The sequence below is a fragment of the Sinocyclocheilus rhinocerous genome, unplaced genomic scaffold, assembly GCF_001515625.1.
Source record: "Sinocyclocheilus rhinocerous isolate Xijiao unplaced genomic scaffold, SAMN03320098_v1.1 scaffold116, whole genome shotgun sequence".
NCBI lineage: Eukaryota > Metazoa > Chordata > Actinopteri > Cypriniformes > Cyprinidae > Sinocyclocheilus > Sinocyclocheilus rhinocerous.
The window spans coordinates 70,955-90,291 of record NW_015649590.1 but is presented as its reverse complement, the minus strand read 5'-3'; the positions used below and the strand labels follow the sequence as shown (position 1 = coordinate 90,291).

Genomic DNA, 19,337 nt, shown 5'->3' with positions numbered 1-19,337 from the left:
CACACACAGACACACACACAGACAGAGACACACACACACAGAGACACACACACAGACAGAGACACACACACACACTCGCACACACAAACGCTGATCTGAAGTACACCTGCGCTGGCGTGACAGCGAGAAGCACACTTTGATGTCAGATGTTTGTTTGCTGTGTGTCCTTCTGTGAACTTGGGAAAACCTCTTTTCAGAGTCGATGAGCGCTGTATCCACACGACTGTCAACATCTATAACGCTGTTTAGAAACAGACAGTGAAGATACGCTGAAGTAAACACTGTGTGTCAATCAGTTTGAGTGGCACCTGTCAGTTTGACCGCTGCTATATATATATATATATATATACACACACACACACACACACACACAAACACATTTGTAGAATGTATAAAATAATAATTATTATATTATAATAGGTAAACAAAAAATAACTTGTGATTGTGATATTTTAGAAAACAAGATTGGATTTCACTACAATTAAAACATGGTAATGTCATTGTAATGCAAATATTTTCATTTAAGTGTTAAGTGTTTAACTTTTTATTTTAAATATTCTACTTTAAGAATTACTTTTGTGGTATTTTATATTTTTTTTATTTTACCACTATAAAAAAAAACAAATATTTAAACTTTTATTTTTAGCCTTTTTTAGTAAATGATTATTTTGACCGTTTTTATTTATTTTTAATATTTTGAAAAAATGTTTTAATGATTTAATCAGTTATTAGCTTTTCACAAACTCAGGAAACCCTGGTCTAAATGTCTGTCTTCGTAAATTACAAAAAATAATATCATATATATATATATATATACAGTGAATGATTTTAGCAAATGGCTGCAATATAACAAAGAGTGAAAAATTTAAGGGGGTCTGAATACTTTCCGTACCCACTGTATATATATATAAGGGCATCATTCAAAATTCATTATAAACAAATCATTTGCAAAATATGATCATTTTAAATTATGCGTATGTATACAAAACTATTATATTTAAAATTATTTGTGTATTTTAGAATAAAGCACAAACAGGCTGAAGCTGCTGCATCGTGACGCAGTGTGACATAAATCGCTTCCAGTGTGACTGAACATCATTTTAATCATATTTTTCAAGTATTATTAATTTCACTGGGTGTAAAACAGTTGCACCTGTAAGGAATATAGTGTTATTATCTCTGCGCTGGTATCTGGGGGCTTTGTTGGTTCAGGCGATCTCTAATGTCACATTCTCTCTGCGAGCGGCCGCCGCCTCTGGGAACCAGAGTCAATTACCAACAAATAATTACAGAAACATTTGAGTGGCTCGTCAGACGCGGGGAAGGTTCGTCAAGGTCAAGATTTCTCATGAAACAATTTCATGCTGCTTAAAATTTGCCAAAGTCCACATAAATCAAAATCCAGCACATTTACTTTAATACAAGCTCTTGGTGTTATTTGGGAAACATTCATCAGTGAACGTGATTCTAGATGAGTGATTCCCTTTTTGGGAATCAGTTTTAAAATGCATAAAAGAACTAATTATACCAGGTAAACATAAAATACCAGTTTATTTATTTAATGTATAAAATAATGACAATATTTCATCTCTTAAAATAAGTGTTTTTTTTGTTGTTTTTTTACTTTTTTTGTTTTGTTTTAAATATTTAATTTGACATTTTTTTAATTTAATGAATAAGCTTTTCCCAAACTCTGGAAACCCTGCTCTGAAGTCTTCGTAACTCTTTCATCAATCCACTTTTCGCTCTACAATCTAGTCCTGACAGATAAAATGAATGATGAAAGTAAACCCGGTTTTGAATGTCGTGTCATGCTGACTTTAAACAGGTTCTGGTTTGAGTCTCACCATCCACGCCGTCACAAAGTCTCCCATCCACGTTCCTACAGCAGCCATCTTCATGAAGCTCTCGTTCCTGATGCCCATGTACTCCGTCACCATGTGAGGCCTGTAGAGACAGATCACCGCCGATCAGCTCCAGCAAGCCAAAGAGATGAGTACCACTGAAATACCATGTTTTGCTTAACATTTTTGAACATTTCCCATGTTAAAACTGTGTTTTTGGACATGTACCATTAAATGATCATGTTTTTTGGACATATCACATGGTAACACCATGTTTGTCTTATAGTTGCCCATTGTAATACCATGTTTTTTTGGACATGAAGCATTAAAATAGCATGTTTTTTGAACATGTACCATATTATTACCATGTTTTAAGACATTTCCCATGGTAAAAATATGTTTTTCGAACATTTACCACAGTAATGATTGTTGAATATTTCTCATGTTTATACAATGTTTTTGGGCATGTACCATTGAAAAACCATGTTTTTGGACATGTAAAATTTTATTACCATGTTTTTTTTGTTTTTTTTAAAATAAACCCTTTAAGATACCACATTGTTTGAACATGTACCACAGTATTACCATGTTTGGGGACATGTCCTACAGTATTTTTTTTTTTTTACATTTACCATGGTAATAACATGATTTTGAACATTTCTCATGTTAATACCATGTTTTTAGACCATTGAATAATCCTGTTTTTGAACATGTATCATTGTATTGCCATGTTTTGGGAATATGTCCTGTGGTAATATCAAGTTTGTTTTGAACAATTACCATGGTAATACCATATTTTTAAACATTTTCTATTTTAATACCATGTTTTTGTAGTTGTACCATTGATTTACCATGTTTTTTTTTACATTTACCATGGTAATACCACATTTTTTGAACATTTACCATGGTTTTACCATGCATTTTGGACATGTATCTTTGAAATACCATGTTTTTGAACCATGGAATTACCATGTTTTTCAACATGTCCCATTGCAATCTAATGTTTTTTGAACATTTACCACGGTAATATCACGTTTTTTGATAATTTTCCATGTTTCTGGACATGCACCAGTACTACCTCGCTTTTATTTTGGGCATGTACCATTGAATTACCATGTTTGTTGGACAGTTACCATGGTAAAACCATGTTTTTTTTGTTAAGAGACACTGATCTGGTCAGTCTGATGTTTTGTGTCACAGCTGATCATGAGGTGTAACTTCTTCAGCTGCATCTTCTCCAGAAGCTTTTATCTGACCTGACATCTTCAATCAGGACACGCTAACATCATCAGCAACACTTCAGAGGCCTTTATAATACATTCAGGGAACGACTGGCTTCCAGAAAACGATCCAACGCAAATAAAAACACAGCCAAGCGTTCACACATTGTGACAGCGAGGGAATGTAATCTCCTTTACACAGCTTTTATGCCGTCAGAAGTGTTTACAGGCCTTGAACAGGTACAAACTCGTTAATCTGCTTATGCACGTCGCTTTGTGGATTACAGACGGCGGGAAACGCAGAACAAGGCCAATTTTGTTGCACACAAATGTCAGAACGAGTGGATTGCCGCCACCCGGGTTCTTTGGTCTGGGTGTTATGGATAATAACACCATTATCCTGTAAATGAGCTTTCATCCTCATTAGCACGTCCAATCAACGCAAATCTGTAAACCAAACGAACGCTTGACCCACATGGCGTGTGTGAGATTGAATCTGTATTCCATTCGTTACGGCCCGTCGTTAGAGCGCATGTCCAGAGCGCGACTTATCACCTTCCCCCGCGCCGATAAAGCCGCTTTGATTAGAAGGAAGATTTATTGGCCATTAAGTGGGTTTCAAACACCCCGCGGTTGTGGAAGGCGGCCAGCCGCTGGGAGTCGTTCACCAAGGGCATCGAGCTAATCGATAATACGGGAAGCATCCGATGCAGTCCAGCGCCTCAGACGCTCACGGCTGTGTTAGTATGTAACGCAGCGACCGGTGTAGGTCTTACAGTATTACACACAGAGCCAAAGTGAGCTCTCTCTCGCTCTCTCTCTCACACACACACACACACACACACTCTGATTAGTGTCTCAGGTCTTCATTTATTCATCATGGCTGTAATTTTAATGCAGTACTGCTGGGTGACCTAACGAAGGGAAACTAAGTCACATCAGCAGCACAAATGACACACACATCACACCATGCTTGTTGGAAACATGCTATTTTTAACATCTACCATGGTATTACAATGTTTTTGGACATGCTGCATGGTCACGTCTTTTCCCATGGTTTCTCATGGTTATACCATGTTTTTGCATTTTTTTTACATTTACCGTGCTGTTGTGGACATACACCACAGTATTACAATGTCTTTTGAACATACACTATGTGAATACCATTTCAAACATTTACCATGGTAATAGCATGTTTTTTTAATTTGATGGAATTTTTTTTATATTTACCATGATAATACCACAGTTTTGAACATTTACTCTGGTATTACCATGTTTTTGAACATGTACCATAGTAAGATGTTTTTTTTTTTTGAAGATTTCCCATGTCATTACCATGTTTTTAGACATATACCACTGAAATTCCATGTTTTTTGAATATTTACCATGATAATACCACAGTTTTGAACATTTACTCAGGTATTACCATGTTTTTGAACATGTCCCATGGTAACATGTTTTTTTTTTAAGATTTCATGTCAATACCATGTTTTTCAAATATTTACCATGGTAATACCAAGTTTTCTTAATAAATGCAATTTTTTATATTTACCACAATAATACCACAGTTTTAAACATTTACTCTGGTATTACCATGTTTTTGAACATGTCCCATGGTAAGATGTTTTTTGAAGATTTCCCATGTCAATACCATGTTTTTGGACATATACCATTGAAATATCATGTTTTTCAAATATCTACAATGGAAATACCATGTTTTTGAAAATTTTCCATGCAAATACCATGTATTTGGACATGTACAATAGTATTACAATGTTTTCTGGACATATATCATTGAAATTCCATGTTTTTTTGAATATTTACCATGGTAATACCAAGTTTTCTTAATGTATTTTTTTATATTTACCACAATAATACCACAGTTTTGAACATTTACTCTGGTATTACAATGTTTTTGAACATGTCCCATGGTAACATGTTTTTTGAAGATTTCCCATGTCAATACCATGTTTTTGGACATATACCATTGAAATATCATGTTTTTCAAATATCTACAATGGAAATACCATGTTTTTGAAAATTTTCCATGCAAATACCATGTATTTGGACATGTACAATAGTATTACAATGTTTTCTGGACATATATCATTGAAATTCCATGTTTTTTTGAATATTTACCATGGTAATACCATGTTTTTGAAAATTTTCCATGATAACACCATGATTTTGGACATTACAATTTATTTATTTATTTATTGTTTTTGGACATGTACCATTGAAATGCCTTTTCCCCCATGATAATACCATGTTTTTTTTAACATAAAATGTATTTTTTTCCAGATTACTATATGCTGATTGATTTTTTATATTTACCACAATAATACCACAGTTTTGAACATTTACTCTGGTATTACAATGTTTTTGAACATGTCCCATGGTAACATGTTTTTTGAAGATTTCCCATGTCAATACCATGTTTTTGGACATATACCATTGAAATGCCATGTTTTTCAAATATTTACCATGGAAATACAATGTTTTTAAACGTTTTCCATGCTAATGCCATGTTTTTGGACATACAATTGAAATACCACGTTATTCAAATATTTACCATGGTAATACCATGTTTCACAAACATTTACCATGGTAATACCATGTTTTTGAAAATTTTCCATGATAACACCATGATTTTGGACATTACAATTTATTTATTTATTTATTGTTTTTGGACATGTACCATTGAAATGCCTTTTCCCCCATGATAATACCATGTTTTTTTTAACATAAAATGTATTTTTTTCCAGATTACTATATGCTGATTGATTATTAATTCTAACCACACATATATAAATAAGGAAGAGTTCAACAGCTTGCCTGTACACATGTGGTTTAACCGAACGATTCCCCAGAGTCTCTTCTGTTAATTATAGTTCTACAGCAGCCCGGTTCATGAAAAATGAAACGCACTGCTAAAAAAAGAGGTCACATATGCTGCACGAGTTGATTTGAATCAACAAAACCAGCCGTAACTGACGGAAACGAGCGGCCCTGACGAGGGAGGAACATCAGGTGCGCAGACCCTCGTTCCTGGAAGTCAGAGAGGCCCGTGACAGGATTACTGATGTGTCTGGATGTGCCGGTATTCCCGGGATGAGCGTGTCAGCCGTGAGAATTAATATGAATGATGCTCCCGAGCGACTGCTAATGAGTCCAGTCTCACAGAGAACAAAAGTCCAGTCATGATTTGACGAATTCAAACTGCAGTGGCTGCTTAAATTTTCAATGTGCCTTTGGTGTGTTTTCAGGGCCGCAGACGGAATCGGTCGGATTCTGTGCAAACGGCCACCGGCCGGCTCTCAGAGATGTTTGTGACATTCTCACCGGCTCCTGAGGCACAACTGAATTTTAATTAGACACGTCTCAGGAACCACAAATCTGAAATAGACCCTAAAACGCTTCCTTGAGCCTCACTGGCACCTTACAGGACAGAATAACGATCAGGCCGAGTGATGGGCCCCATCTAGAACTCTTAAAGTCAGCATGAAATGTAAATTCACCCTATCTATACTTTCTACACACGTTATTGAGCTCATTGTAAATTATTCACCAATGCATATATCTCATTTTTGTCATTCTTTATCAGATTCATTGTTATTTTAGAATCTATAATACAATACTATTACAGTTTTTGTTAATATTTTGTATTAGATTCTATATTTCTTTTCTCACTTTAATTTTATAGTGATTTTGATGTGTTTTTGTTACATTTTATTAAGTTTTTTATATAGTTTTTATTTATTATTTACTTTAGTTTATACAGTTTTATTTATTTTAGTACATCAAGATATATTAAATGAAAATGAGAAATGTAATTTTAATTAGTTTTTGTATGTCTTGTATATGTATATGTCTATTTTGCATATGTCTAGTTATATGTCTATATAGTATTCATTTATTTTATTGATTAGTTTTAGTTTATTGAGTTACTTTAGCATATCAAGATTAGGGCTGTCAAGCAATTAAATTTTTTTATCTAATTAATTTCATGCTGTGACGATTAATTCATCTAATTAATCGCAAATTAATCACACAGCACTTTTGGCAGAGAAATTACCCACAAAAGATGTTTGTCATGATTATTAGACGAGAAAAGTATTGAAGAGACATCACAAAAAGTAGCTTTAGAAATACATATTTTAATTAAACATAGCATAAATAATGATAATAAATTGATATTAAGTTAAATGATGGATGGATGGATGGATAGATAGATAGATAGATTTAGAATTTTCATTTTCTGGGAGAATTATTTTACTAACAGCACATCTTCTAAAAAAATCTTCTAGAATGCTTAAAAAGAAATTAAAATGGATTATATTTCTGTTACCACGTCTTTACAGATAAACCCCCCTTTGTTTTTCAACCACCATGTAAATTCCCCATAAACCCCCCTTTGTTTTTCAACCACCATGTAAATTCCCCACAAATAAGAATTTCAGCCCCACCCTACATTTATTATTAGTGCTGTCAAACAATTAATCGCGATTAATCGCGTCCAAAACAAACGTTTATATTTACATAATATATGTGTGTGTACTGTGTATATTTATCATGTATATATAAATACACACCCATGCATGTATATATTTAAGAAACATTTGTTATGTTTACATATTAAATATATTTATTTATAATATAAAATATAAGAATATAAATATATAAATGTATGTACATTTAAATATTTTCAAAATATATACTGTATGTGTGTATACATAATAAATACACACAGTACACACATTATGTAAACAAAAACTTTTATTTTGAATGCGATTAATCGCGATTAATCGTTTGACAGCACTATTTATTATCATTATTGAATATCCTGTTTTACTCTGAAATGCATCACACTGCGACAGTCAAACAGGTTGCCAAGTTTCCGTAATGTGCATTTCCTGATTAAAACACAAACCCTAACAAGTACATCTGAAATGAACAAATGCAAATCAATAAACGTGTAAATGTCAGCGCTGTTATTTGCTCTCATTTAAACCAGTTTCCGTTTGCAGTTTTAAAGCGGAACTGCAGCAATGAAGAGAGCCAGAAACAGAATAAAGCAAGCTGATTATTAAGAGGAATTAGTAAATGTTCCTCACACACAAATGCAAATGTAAGTTATGCAGATTCTGCGGATCTCCTGAGGGAAATGCATCCTGGACTAAAGGCAAGATTTGCCAAAGTTTTATAAGTGACAGCGAGTGTTAGATTAGACAGCTACTAGTGCAGAAACCGCTTGATTTATGGCACCAGCAACTTGTAAAGCAGCACTTAACATGATGATCATGCTGAGCGATTAGTCTGGCTGCTGGTAACACACACACACACACACACACACACACACACACACTTAAACGACGTGTCACTTCCTGATGTACGATTCGGCCTATATGTGCATCTGTTAATCCCAGGGGAGTTTCGCAGTTGTCATGGTAACAACGGAAGCGGCTCGTCTCCAGCTGGGTTGACCCATGAGAGATCACTAGCCCCGCCCACTTCAGCCCAGGCCCCACCCCCTGGCCTACATAGTCAAACTGCTTTTCTTCCCTGAATTGATTCTATGGTTCACGGCTTCAAATTTGAAAAAACAAACAAACAAACAAAAAAACGACCCAGTTAAAAGGGTTTTGTTTACCCTAAAATAAATTCTGTCATTTACTCACCCACTGAGTGCCATTGAGTTTTTTGAACATACAACATGGTATTATCATATATTTGGACATTCACTGTAGTATTATGAAGTTTTTTGGACATGCACCATTGAAATACCATGTTTTTGCAAACATGTCTTTACCATGTAGGACATTCACCATATTTGTGATGTTTTTATGGACATGTACCATTGAATTGGAATGTTTTTTGAGCATTTCCCATGTTCATACCATGTTTTTGAACATTCACCATAGTTTTATGATGTTTTTTAGACCTGTATCATTGAAATACCATGTTTTTAAAACATGTACCATGGTATTACCATGTTTTTGGACATGTCCCATCCTAATATATATATTTTGAAAATTTCCAATGTCAATACCATGTTATTGGACATGCACCAGAGATTTATCTCTCTCTCTTTTTTTTTTTTTTTTAACATACACGATTTAATCGCCATGTTTTTTGAACCTTGGAAATACCATATTTTTGGACATGTTTTAAAGTATTACACTGTTTTTTGGACACATACCATGGTGATACCATGTTTTTGCATATGCATGTTTTTTGTTTTTGTTTTTTTTTCTCTCGATGTACCATTGGAAAAAAGATATTTTTAAATATGTACCATAGTATTACCAGGTTTATTTTTTTAGACAAGCACCGTGGCATATGGATATGTAATTCATTCAGTACAATGTTACATATTAATTATGCTTTGTTTAATCTGTTTAATAAAATCTGTCATCATTTTTGTTGAGAAAAGACAAAACCTGTGAACTACTCCTTTAGATCAAATCACACATATTTATCAATATTAAATAACGTGTAATGTGTCATTCTGACATATTAATATAACTCAGATCTACATAGTCTAATAATTGTAAATGAAAAGCCGTTACCTAGACACTCATTTCTGATTTATCGAAACAATTATCTGGGAGCACGACTGATTTATTAGGTTTGGTCTGAAACACAGGATATTGATTAAAATGAAATCTAATGTTCTTCTGCTGGTGAAATAAAACAGATGAGCTCCATCCTGTCCTCTAACCTGCGCTTCATTTTGTGAAGGTCAAAGGTCGCGGTCATTGGATTCAGGAGCCCATGACCTTCAAATATCTGCCTCGAAATGAGATATTCTGTGCGCTGTGGGTCTATTGGGCAGATATTGATTATGTGGTGAGGTGTCAGCGCCGCCGGCTCACAAACATCACCTTCAGGACCTCAACATTTATCTAGGGAGCCAAACAGGATGCTTCAGTGTGTGTGTGCGCCACGTTTTCAATTACACGCGACCACAGCTCTGTTACAGCCCAGTTAGTCCGTCTGCAAGTGGTGGATTGAAACAGAAACACATAAATATAGACAGATAAAATAGAGATTTACTTTTATACGCCACTGAAGACGTCCACCTTATCTTATTTTGCAACGCGGAAGTAAGAATTTTGGTTCATTAGCCACTGTAAGTAAAACTGGAGGAATAACTGGCTGTAAAGGTACACGCTCAAATGAATACATAATAAAAAAACAAATGATATAAATAATTTTATTTATGCACATATTATATGTATGTATATACTGTAATACTGTAGATTATATATATACCGGTGAGTGGCGCAGGTGTCGCGCATTAGCATTTCCTCCACCGGCCTCGCTCCGTTCCCACGGCTCTCGGCCCCCGCCCCTCTCGTCACATATACATTTATGTATTTATGCATAAATATCTTATGCTTTATATATAAAGCACAATAGATGTATATATAAATCATCTATAGTAAAAAATAAAATAATTAAACAAAATTCAAGTAACAAATGGCCACATCTGCTCTTACATTAATGAAGTGTTTACAGTAAAACTGGGATGACTGTTGCTGCAATGCATTGTGGGACTCACTGTCTGAGCGTGTGCAGCTGTGTCGATCAGACGGGTGCAGCGCTGGCTCCTAATTGGCCGTGAGTAATGCGATCTGCATGCTCGCTGCAGTCTTAATTAAATAACGCTGCTTAATTAGCGCATGATGTATGCCTGGAACTGACGCCTCGAGCACTGACGAGTTTAAGCGGCTGAATGCTGACTACGCCCCTTCTCACAGCCCCGCCCACATCACACAACACACACTGAGCTGAGGACGAAGATCATCATCATCATCATCATCAGTCTGTTGGGCTCTAGATGCAGTAATGATGCGATTAATGATGCCGTAATGATTTGATAAAGGCGAACATGATGTCATAAAGGAGCGATGATGTCATTTATAAAAATGCTGTTTCATTCGCTATGAAATCTGTCAGACTATCAACGTTTTTATAACCTGCAGAGAGAGAATGTGAGTGTTTATGATGTTCATTTCAATCACAAGCGCATTGAGCGGCCGCCGGAGAGCTGTTCAGTGTGTGTGTGTGTGTGTGAAGGAGGAGGAAGCAGAACTGGTTGTTAGGAGTGTGTGATGTGGGGGTTTGAGCGGGTGTCATTGTGTGTGTGTGTGTGTGTGTCGCAGAGAATAAAAGAATATCAATGAGAAAGATGAGAGGCAACAGATGCTGAGAGAGATTTTCTTTGTTTATGCATATATTCACACACACACACACACTCACACATACACACTCACACACACACACACACACACACACATAAAAGCATGAAATATAGATGCGTTAATAAATCATCTATAATAAAAATTAAAGTTTATGTAATTATATAAAGTATATGTATTTATAGTATATACAGTATTTATGTATTTTTTGCATACATAATATTTAAATAAAGTTACATATATAATTTTCATAAGCTTACACACACATGCATACACAAGATATAGATAAATGAATAAATAATATATAATAAAAATGAATTTGTTTCACCAGTATTGACAAAACCTTTACATATTCGTTACAGTTTGTCATATTTCACCCCAAATGAAAGAGAAAATAAATTATATTTAGCACAAGTGCAATCATTAAGACTCAGTCTCACCTCCAAATCTCATTACCATAATGTGAAAAATGAAAAAGTAATGACAAACGTTACATTTAATTTATACTTTATTAAAATAATAAAGCCGAAGAACAATTATATGCATGTGGAAGCACTTGTTGTACTGAACTGAATTTCTGCTGATTTGAGAGAAAAAAAAAAGAATGACTGACAGAATGATTTTCACTACAGTACTACAAAGATGAGAATATAAAAAGAATGACAAAACAATGGGTCACAATGAAAACAATTTCATTAATTGTTAAATATAACCCAGCGCTGGGTTAAAAAGGGACAAACCCAGCTATTGGGTTGTTTTGACCCAGCGGTTGGGATCAAAACAACCCAATAGCTGGGTTTGTCCCTTTTTAACCAAGCATTTTTTAGAGTGTAATATTCACCACTGTTATTAAAAATAGAATTTCACTCAACCACGATCACAATAACCGTAGCAACTGCAGCAGTTACCATAAAGCACTGAAGGACAGATGCTGTACGTAAACGTCTCAAGACACTACAGATCGTTTTCTAGCATTAATCTGACGTTTATCCTGAGAGTAAATCAGAGAGCGACAGTGAGAACATAATGACACGAGCATCAGATCTACCAGCACTGTATGTGTGTCAGGCTCAACGAGAGGCAGCTCGCCTCTCCTCACAGGTGTACACTATCATTTCTCCTGACAGAGCCGAAAACAGCAGACACACGCTGTCAGACAGACACGAGCTCGTGTGCTGTACAACAGCGCCACCTATACACAAACATCATTAACCCTATGCTGTCGCACTCAATCTCCTCGTGTCTTCTGTCTCTGATTGATAGCTTAGAGTTTTTTATCCAGTCAAAGCTCTTTTAGTGTAATTGTACAAACGTCCAGCTTCAGCTGCTGCTTCTCGTATCTTTCTGCTGTTAAATCTCTATAACATCTCACGTTTATTTCTTCAGCTCTCAATCACTGCATTATATGTTTGGATCATTTCAATCTCATTGTACTGAGACATATTACTGGAGATATAGAGTGATGACTGATATTTATAGCATTTAATGTCAGTATGTGCTGTAGTGTTACAAAGATCTCACTGATTTACATCACAAGCATCAGAATTTAATCTGACTTTCTGACCATAAATATCATTATCTGCACCATATTTTTAATCGGTTTGAGTCTCTGAATAAAACTGAGTTGATTTTCCTTCATATTCTAACAATAAATAAATAGGTTTAGAGATTTTCTGAAGCTACATTTTACTTAATATTTTTAATAATGTAAAATAAAAATAAATATATAAATAATAAATATACATAGATGCATACATATACATATACAAACAATATACACACAATGTAAATCAATCAGGCTTTATAGGGTTAAAATGACGCCGAATTACAAAACTATTAAATTTGATATTTCATATTATATACGTACATATACATGCAAACCTGAACACATTTATCCATCTGAGAGCGTGAGCTAGAGTATGGCCTACAATGCAATAACCTTAACTTGACCTTCCTTTTCTTGTGTGATGATTATAAGCTGTACTTGCTTGCTTATTTATTTATTTATTTATTGTCTCCTTCTTGATTTTTATTTGGTCAGGTTTCCAAAAGCAAAAAGATATATATTTTAAATATTGAATTAAAAGTGCAAATATATACAACTTTTATATATTTATATAAATATATATATATATATATATATATACATACATTCATATACATATACATACAGATACAAACAATATATACACATATTGTAAGTAAATTGTGAGTTGAGTCTGAGCAGTACTTGTATGACAATCAAATGTTCCAGATCAGTAACTTGTGAAGTTCTACTCTAGTTATAATGCTGCCTCAGAAAACAGCTGCCTATGTAGGTAGTAGACAGCAAGGCAGCTCACTAGGTTTTGGAAGAGAGAGCATCTGTTTAGACATTTAGTGTCTGTTCTGTGAAGGTTGGCAGATTTAGAACTCTGCTCATGAAAACCCAGATTATGCAGTTTTGGATGAAATCTTTTATTATCTGTTTAGAAGATATTGCTAAAAGTTGCTCGAAGACATTTCAAGTCACTTCAACCTCAGTCATTATTACAGCAGCGATGGATAGGTCTGAAAATATTGCCCATCTGCACTCTTCATATCTTTGTTCATCAAAGTTGTGATGATTTAATAAATCAACAAAGGTTTCTCGCACTCACAAATGTATCAAACTAGTCTTTGATCAGTCCAACCTGCGCTCACAAACATTCGTTCTGATGGTGTTTTATGGTCAGGAACAATCGGCAGGACTGCCATGCTCACCGCTGACCGCGTTTAACCTTGAGAAGACGTATGGCGACACGATCGCTCAACATTCAATCTCACTGAAAAATGGTGCAGCCATTCTCCAAACAGTGGAGTGTAATGTGAAAGCATCGGCTGTGTGCAGAGCTCAACATTAGATGGCGAATCGAACCGTAAGTGAGGCATCCATCTTATCGCGGAAAATTGAAGCGGCGCCACGTTTTCAAACAGCCCACGGTTGACTGTCTGCACATGAGCTGATCTGAGATCATACGTCCTCAGATAATGTAAAGCAGATTCTCGGGTCAGTGCTTAAACGCACTTAAAGCTTATAGGATTCATGCACGGCTGGTCAAATCAATCCCTCAGGAGAGAACAGAGAGCCATTCTTGTGCAGAATTGCAGTGCAATGACATTTTTGAGTAAAATCATACAAAAATGATAAATATCTCTCTGTTGCATTTCTGCACGGAACAACAAACAGAACAATCAATGCAGTCTGATTCAGTAATGATTCTTTAAGCTGGTTCTTTTTTATCAATCTATTTCAAAAGCCCCTACAGTTATGTAGCCTGTTTTACAAATGAATACATCTCATGGGCTGCTTCGTTTAACTGAATCGCTCAAAAAGAGTCATAAATCAGACCCAAACACACTCAAAAGATCTGAATCCCTGAGTCATCTGTTTAAATCAATCAGCAGTACTGGATACTACTAAACCATACAATGACAATAAATAAACATCTTTCTGTTGCATTTCTGCACTCAACAACAAACATGACGAACGATCAATGCTGTCTGATTCAGTAATGATTCTTTTAGCTGGTTCTTTATTATGAATCTTTCAAAAATACTCACAAATCAATCTTGAACTCTAAGGTTATTATGTAGTCTGATTTATGAACAAATGCATCTCATGAGCTGGTTTGATCAAAAAGAATCATAAATCAGACGCACTCAAAAGATTTGATTCCCTGAGTCATCCATTCGAATCAATCAGTTTACTGAACCATACAACTGCATTAAATGATCTTCTTTCTGTTGCATTTCTGCACACAACAAACATACAGAACGATCAGTGTAGTCTGATTCAGTAAAGATTCTTTTAGTTGGTTCTTTTTAATGAATCACCCAAAAAAAAAAAAACTCACAAATCAGTTGTTATGTAAGATGAATTATGAACAAATACATCTCATGAGTTGGTTCGTTCAACTGAATCACTCAAAAAGCATCATGATTCAGCCCCAAACACACTCAAAGATTTGAACCACCAGTCATCCATTTGAATCAATCAGCGGTTCTGGACTCATTTACTATCATCTAATAGTTACGACCAATTACTGGGACTTTCTAAAAAGAATTAAAGAATCATTAATGGAATTAAAGAGCCAGAAATCGTTAAAAAGCTGGGAGGAGGAAATGACGGAACAATTTTTTTCTAATTAAAGACAAGATATCTCTTACCTCATCCGTCCACTCATGAGCAGAATGAGGTTATAGATGTGAGAGAAGATGAAGAGCGAGAGAATCGTGCTGAAAAACATGGTCATCCAAGAGCCGTGGTCCTCACGAAACATCTTCAGACGCAGGAGACGACCTGAGACGGCAAAGAGAAACCACATTTAACATTTAAAGCAATAAGAGTAGTGCATGTGTCGCGATGCTTGACACATAAGAGCATGATGATGTGTATGCGATAAGAGACACTTATACCACTACATTTTAATATACTTATACATTATTATGTTTTTGAATGAGCTTTTATTTCTATAATTTCAGTTTTTATTTTTAGAAATTGCTATGCACTTTTTGAATTTTTATTAGTTTTTGTTCTTTTAAAATATTACTATTTAAGCTTAATTTATTTTTAATTTAGTTCAGTTTTTTTTTAAGTTAGTGCTTCAACCATGGCAAATTTCTTTCTTTCTTTTTTAATTAAAGTTTTATAAACTTCAACACATTACAACACAAAAACAATCATACATTGCCCAAAACATTGTAAAGGCAGGAAAAATGCATACTTTATAACAACAGCATCATGTATTGACAACACAAAATAAATAAATATACACTGAAAATAATGATACTAAATTTTTTTAAGGTAAGTGGTTGCAAAAAAATTATTTTAGCTACATTAAAAAAAATGTTGAAAGTTAGTCAACTAAATTTGTTTATTTAAATGTAGCTAAAATAAATTGATTGCAAACACTTAGTAAATTCAATGAATCAGGGCTGCACGATAAAAGTTAAACTAATAATCAAGATTATTTTGCCCAAAAATTCTAATCATGTTTATTAATCACTATGATTGAATATATCTTATAGAATTAGTGCACTTTGACAACAAATTAAGAAAACATCAACCAGGGTTAAAATTAAAATTAAAATTATTAAAAAATATTTTTGTTTAAAATAAAATAAATATTTATTTATTCAATCAAAAAACAGTTCTCATTTTAATTCTGTTTGACTTGATGCACTAAAAGCTGGAATAAATAAATAAATACACAACACTGACTTTTCCTCTCAAAAAGCTAACACAGTGAAATACCTCATATTAACTAGACGAATTCACAAATTATGTTAATGTTTTTTTCTATTAAAACAACAAAAACGTGCATGTATTCATACAACACAGTCGAGATTCATGTTTGGATATAAATAAAAACAATGAACCTACAGAAAATAGAAGAATACAGAGAAAGAAGGGCCAACTGAAATCAAATTTTCATTACGTTTTTCATCAAATATTTATATATTATGTTAGCTTCATGCCTTTTACCAAAAACGTTTCTGAAATATCTCTTTGGTTTTGAGACTTTAGTGTTTGCAACTTTACAGATCTTCTTTATGCACCAAGAGCTTGTAACACTCCAAAGAGAAAGGAAAAATTGAAATCGCATCATATGACCCCTTTAACAACAGTAACCCCGCGGAAACACATTTTCTGTTCGTATCGGCACGACCTTCACTGATCCAGACATGGTAATTAGCACCTGAAAAGCTCCATACAACTAATCATCTCTGCAACCTGTAATTTCTGCTGATTGAACCGTCTGTCCACACGTCGAGCGCCAGGTTTTGCCTCACAGACCCAATGAACCTTTCGTATTTTCCTCAACAGCAATCGATCCTCAGAACTGCTGTTTTGGTTTCATGAAGAGGCCTACATCATTACAGCGGCGTTATTCATGACCTGCGAGGACATTTCCATTATTTTCCTTCACCTGAAGGATCAAATGACAGTAGGGAACATCTTTCTTTGTCTCTGGCTCTCTTTCAGAGCGTGAGATTGATTCAGATGTCGGGGAAGCCGCCCTGAATGCTTAATCGCGCCCTTCAGCGTCTGTCACGGAGGTGATCTCGGTCCTGCGAGTGCAGAGGAAGGTTTCACGGCTTTCCAGTGTCTGTTTAAAGTGATTAAAGACGACTAAAGTTAAAGACGGTGTCAGTAGCACTTACACGGACCGAGTCTGATCATTACACACGCGTGGAGCATTTTAACTACGCTAAAGGCCTTCCTTCACTCTAAAAAATGCAGTGTTAAAAAGGGACAAACAACCCAATAGCTGGGTCAAAACAACCCAACCGCTGGGTCAAAACAACCCAACCGCTGGGTCAAAACAACCCAATAGCTGGGTCACAACAACCCAACCGCTGGGTCAAAACAACCCAACAGCTGAGTCAAAACAACCCAAATAGCTGGGTTTGTCTCTTTTTAACCCAGCATTTTTTAGAGTGTTTCTGAAACATATAGTCAGCTGCCTTGGTGTGTAAACCCTACATAGGGAGCATCTTAACTGAGATTTGGAGCACCCTACATAGGGAGCATCTTAACTGAGATTTGGAGCACCCTACATAGGGAGCATCTTAATTGAGATTTGGAGCACCCTACATAGGGAACATCTTAACTGAGATTTGGAGAACACTACATAGGCAGCAACTCAGTGGAGATTTGATTCTTACTCAGTATATCCGTCTTGTTTTCCAGCACAAATATCTAAGCGTTCATAAATCAGGATACATTTACTGGAGAAGCACAATTACATCAGATATTTTTCTCAAAATTAAATCAATTTGGGATTGAAACAAAAAAAACATATCTGCCAATGGGATCAGAAAAATAAAACAGTTTTTCCATTGTATTAATGTTATTTTTTTCTGACCCAACTGAAAGAGATTTTTTCTTGTTTAAAAGTATAAGCTCACTTAATGTTTCTTAGTATTTATGTCATGTTCCTCAATGAAATATCAGAATATTCTTTAAGTATTTTGTAATCAATATCAAAAGTGTCCCAATTTGTCCAATCGAAACAAGCTTTCAGTTGTTGTATATTTTTAAGGAGACAAATTACTATAACATAAAATATCAAAATTAAGTGATTTTTTTAAGGACTAATATCTCCAAATGGGATTAGAAAAACTCAAATTCAATTGATTTTTCAATTGATTTTTCTGACTCCACTGGAAGTAAACACCCACTACATTTTTTCTCAGTATTTTTGTCTTGCATTCCAGTAAAACACCTAAACATACTGAAATCAGATTTACTTGAGAAGCAAAATTACATAAGGTATAAAATTGTGTTTTTTTAAATTAAGTAACTTTATGCTTAAATCAAGAACAAATATCTGCAAATGGGGTCAAAAAATTTACTTGTTTTCCTGAATTAAGTTTCATTTTCTGACCCCATTGGTAGATATTTGTTCTTGTTTTAAGTATAAACTCACATTATTTATTTATTCATTAGTATTTTTGTCTTGTTTTTCATTAAAATATTTAAAAATCCTTAAATCAAGATACATTTATTTGAGAGGCAAAATGACTTAAGATATAAACTCTTGTTTTCTAAACAATAATAATAATAATAATAATAATAATAATGTTTTCCCATTGAAGAAAGTTTATTTTTTCATCCCCATTGACAGACATTTGTTCTTGTCTTAAGCAAAAACTTACTTGTTTTATGAAAAAATGCATCAAAAATAAGACTTAATATCTTACATTTCCAGAATATGTATCTTGATTTAAGAATGTTCAGATATTTGTACAGAAAAAACAACAAAAACAATAAGTAATTTTGCAGCATTATATACAGTATAAGCATATTGAGGTGATAACAACACAATACTTTAATAAACATAAAAAGATACACAAATAAGAAACGTTTATTATTGAAATCCATCATCTTATTGCAATGCATTCTGGGATGATCTTCTTTGCAATTTCAATACATGCCTTTTGTTTTTCTTCCCTGTGAAAGTTACAGTATGTTTCGTAATACACTGAACCGGATGAGATCAAGGACATTTTGATTCCTTAATCATTCACGACCCATAATCTTC

The 19,337-nt window shown here is 34.4% G+C and overlaps 1 protein-coding gene across 1 annotated transcript in view; it reads right to left on the bottom strand.

Annotated features, from left to right (window-relative positions):
• tmem117 (transmembrane protein 117) overlaps nt 1-19,337 on the bottom strand; it is a 64,754-nt gene that overhangs the window by 20,413 nt on the left and 25,004 nt on the right. Inside the window, exons 3-4 of the mRNA XM_016515730.1 lie at nt 15,457-15,589; nt 1,848-1,947 (exon numbers count right to left, since the gene is read on the bottom strand). Coding sequence (XP_016371216.1) covers nt 1,848-1,947; nt 15,457-15,589 — 233 coding nt within the window. The remainder of the gene's footprint in view (nt 1-1,847; nt 1,948-15,456; nt 15,590-19,337) is intronic.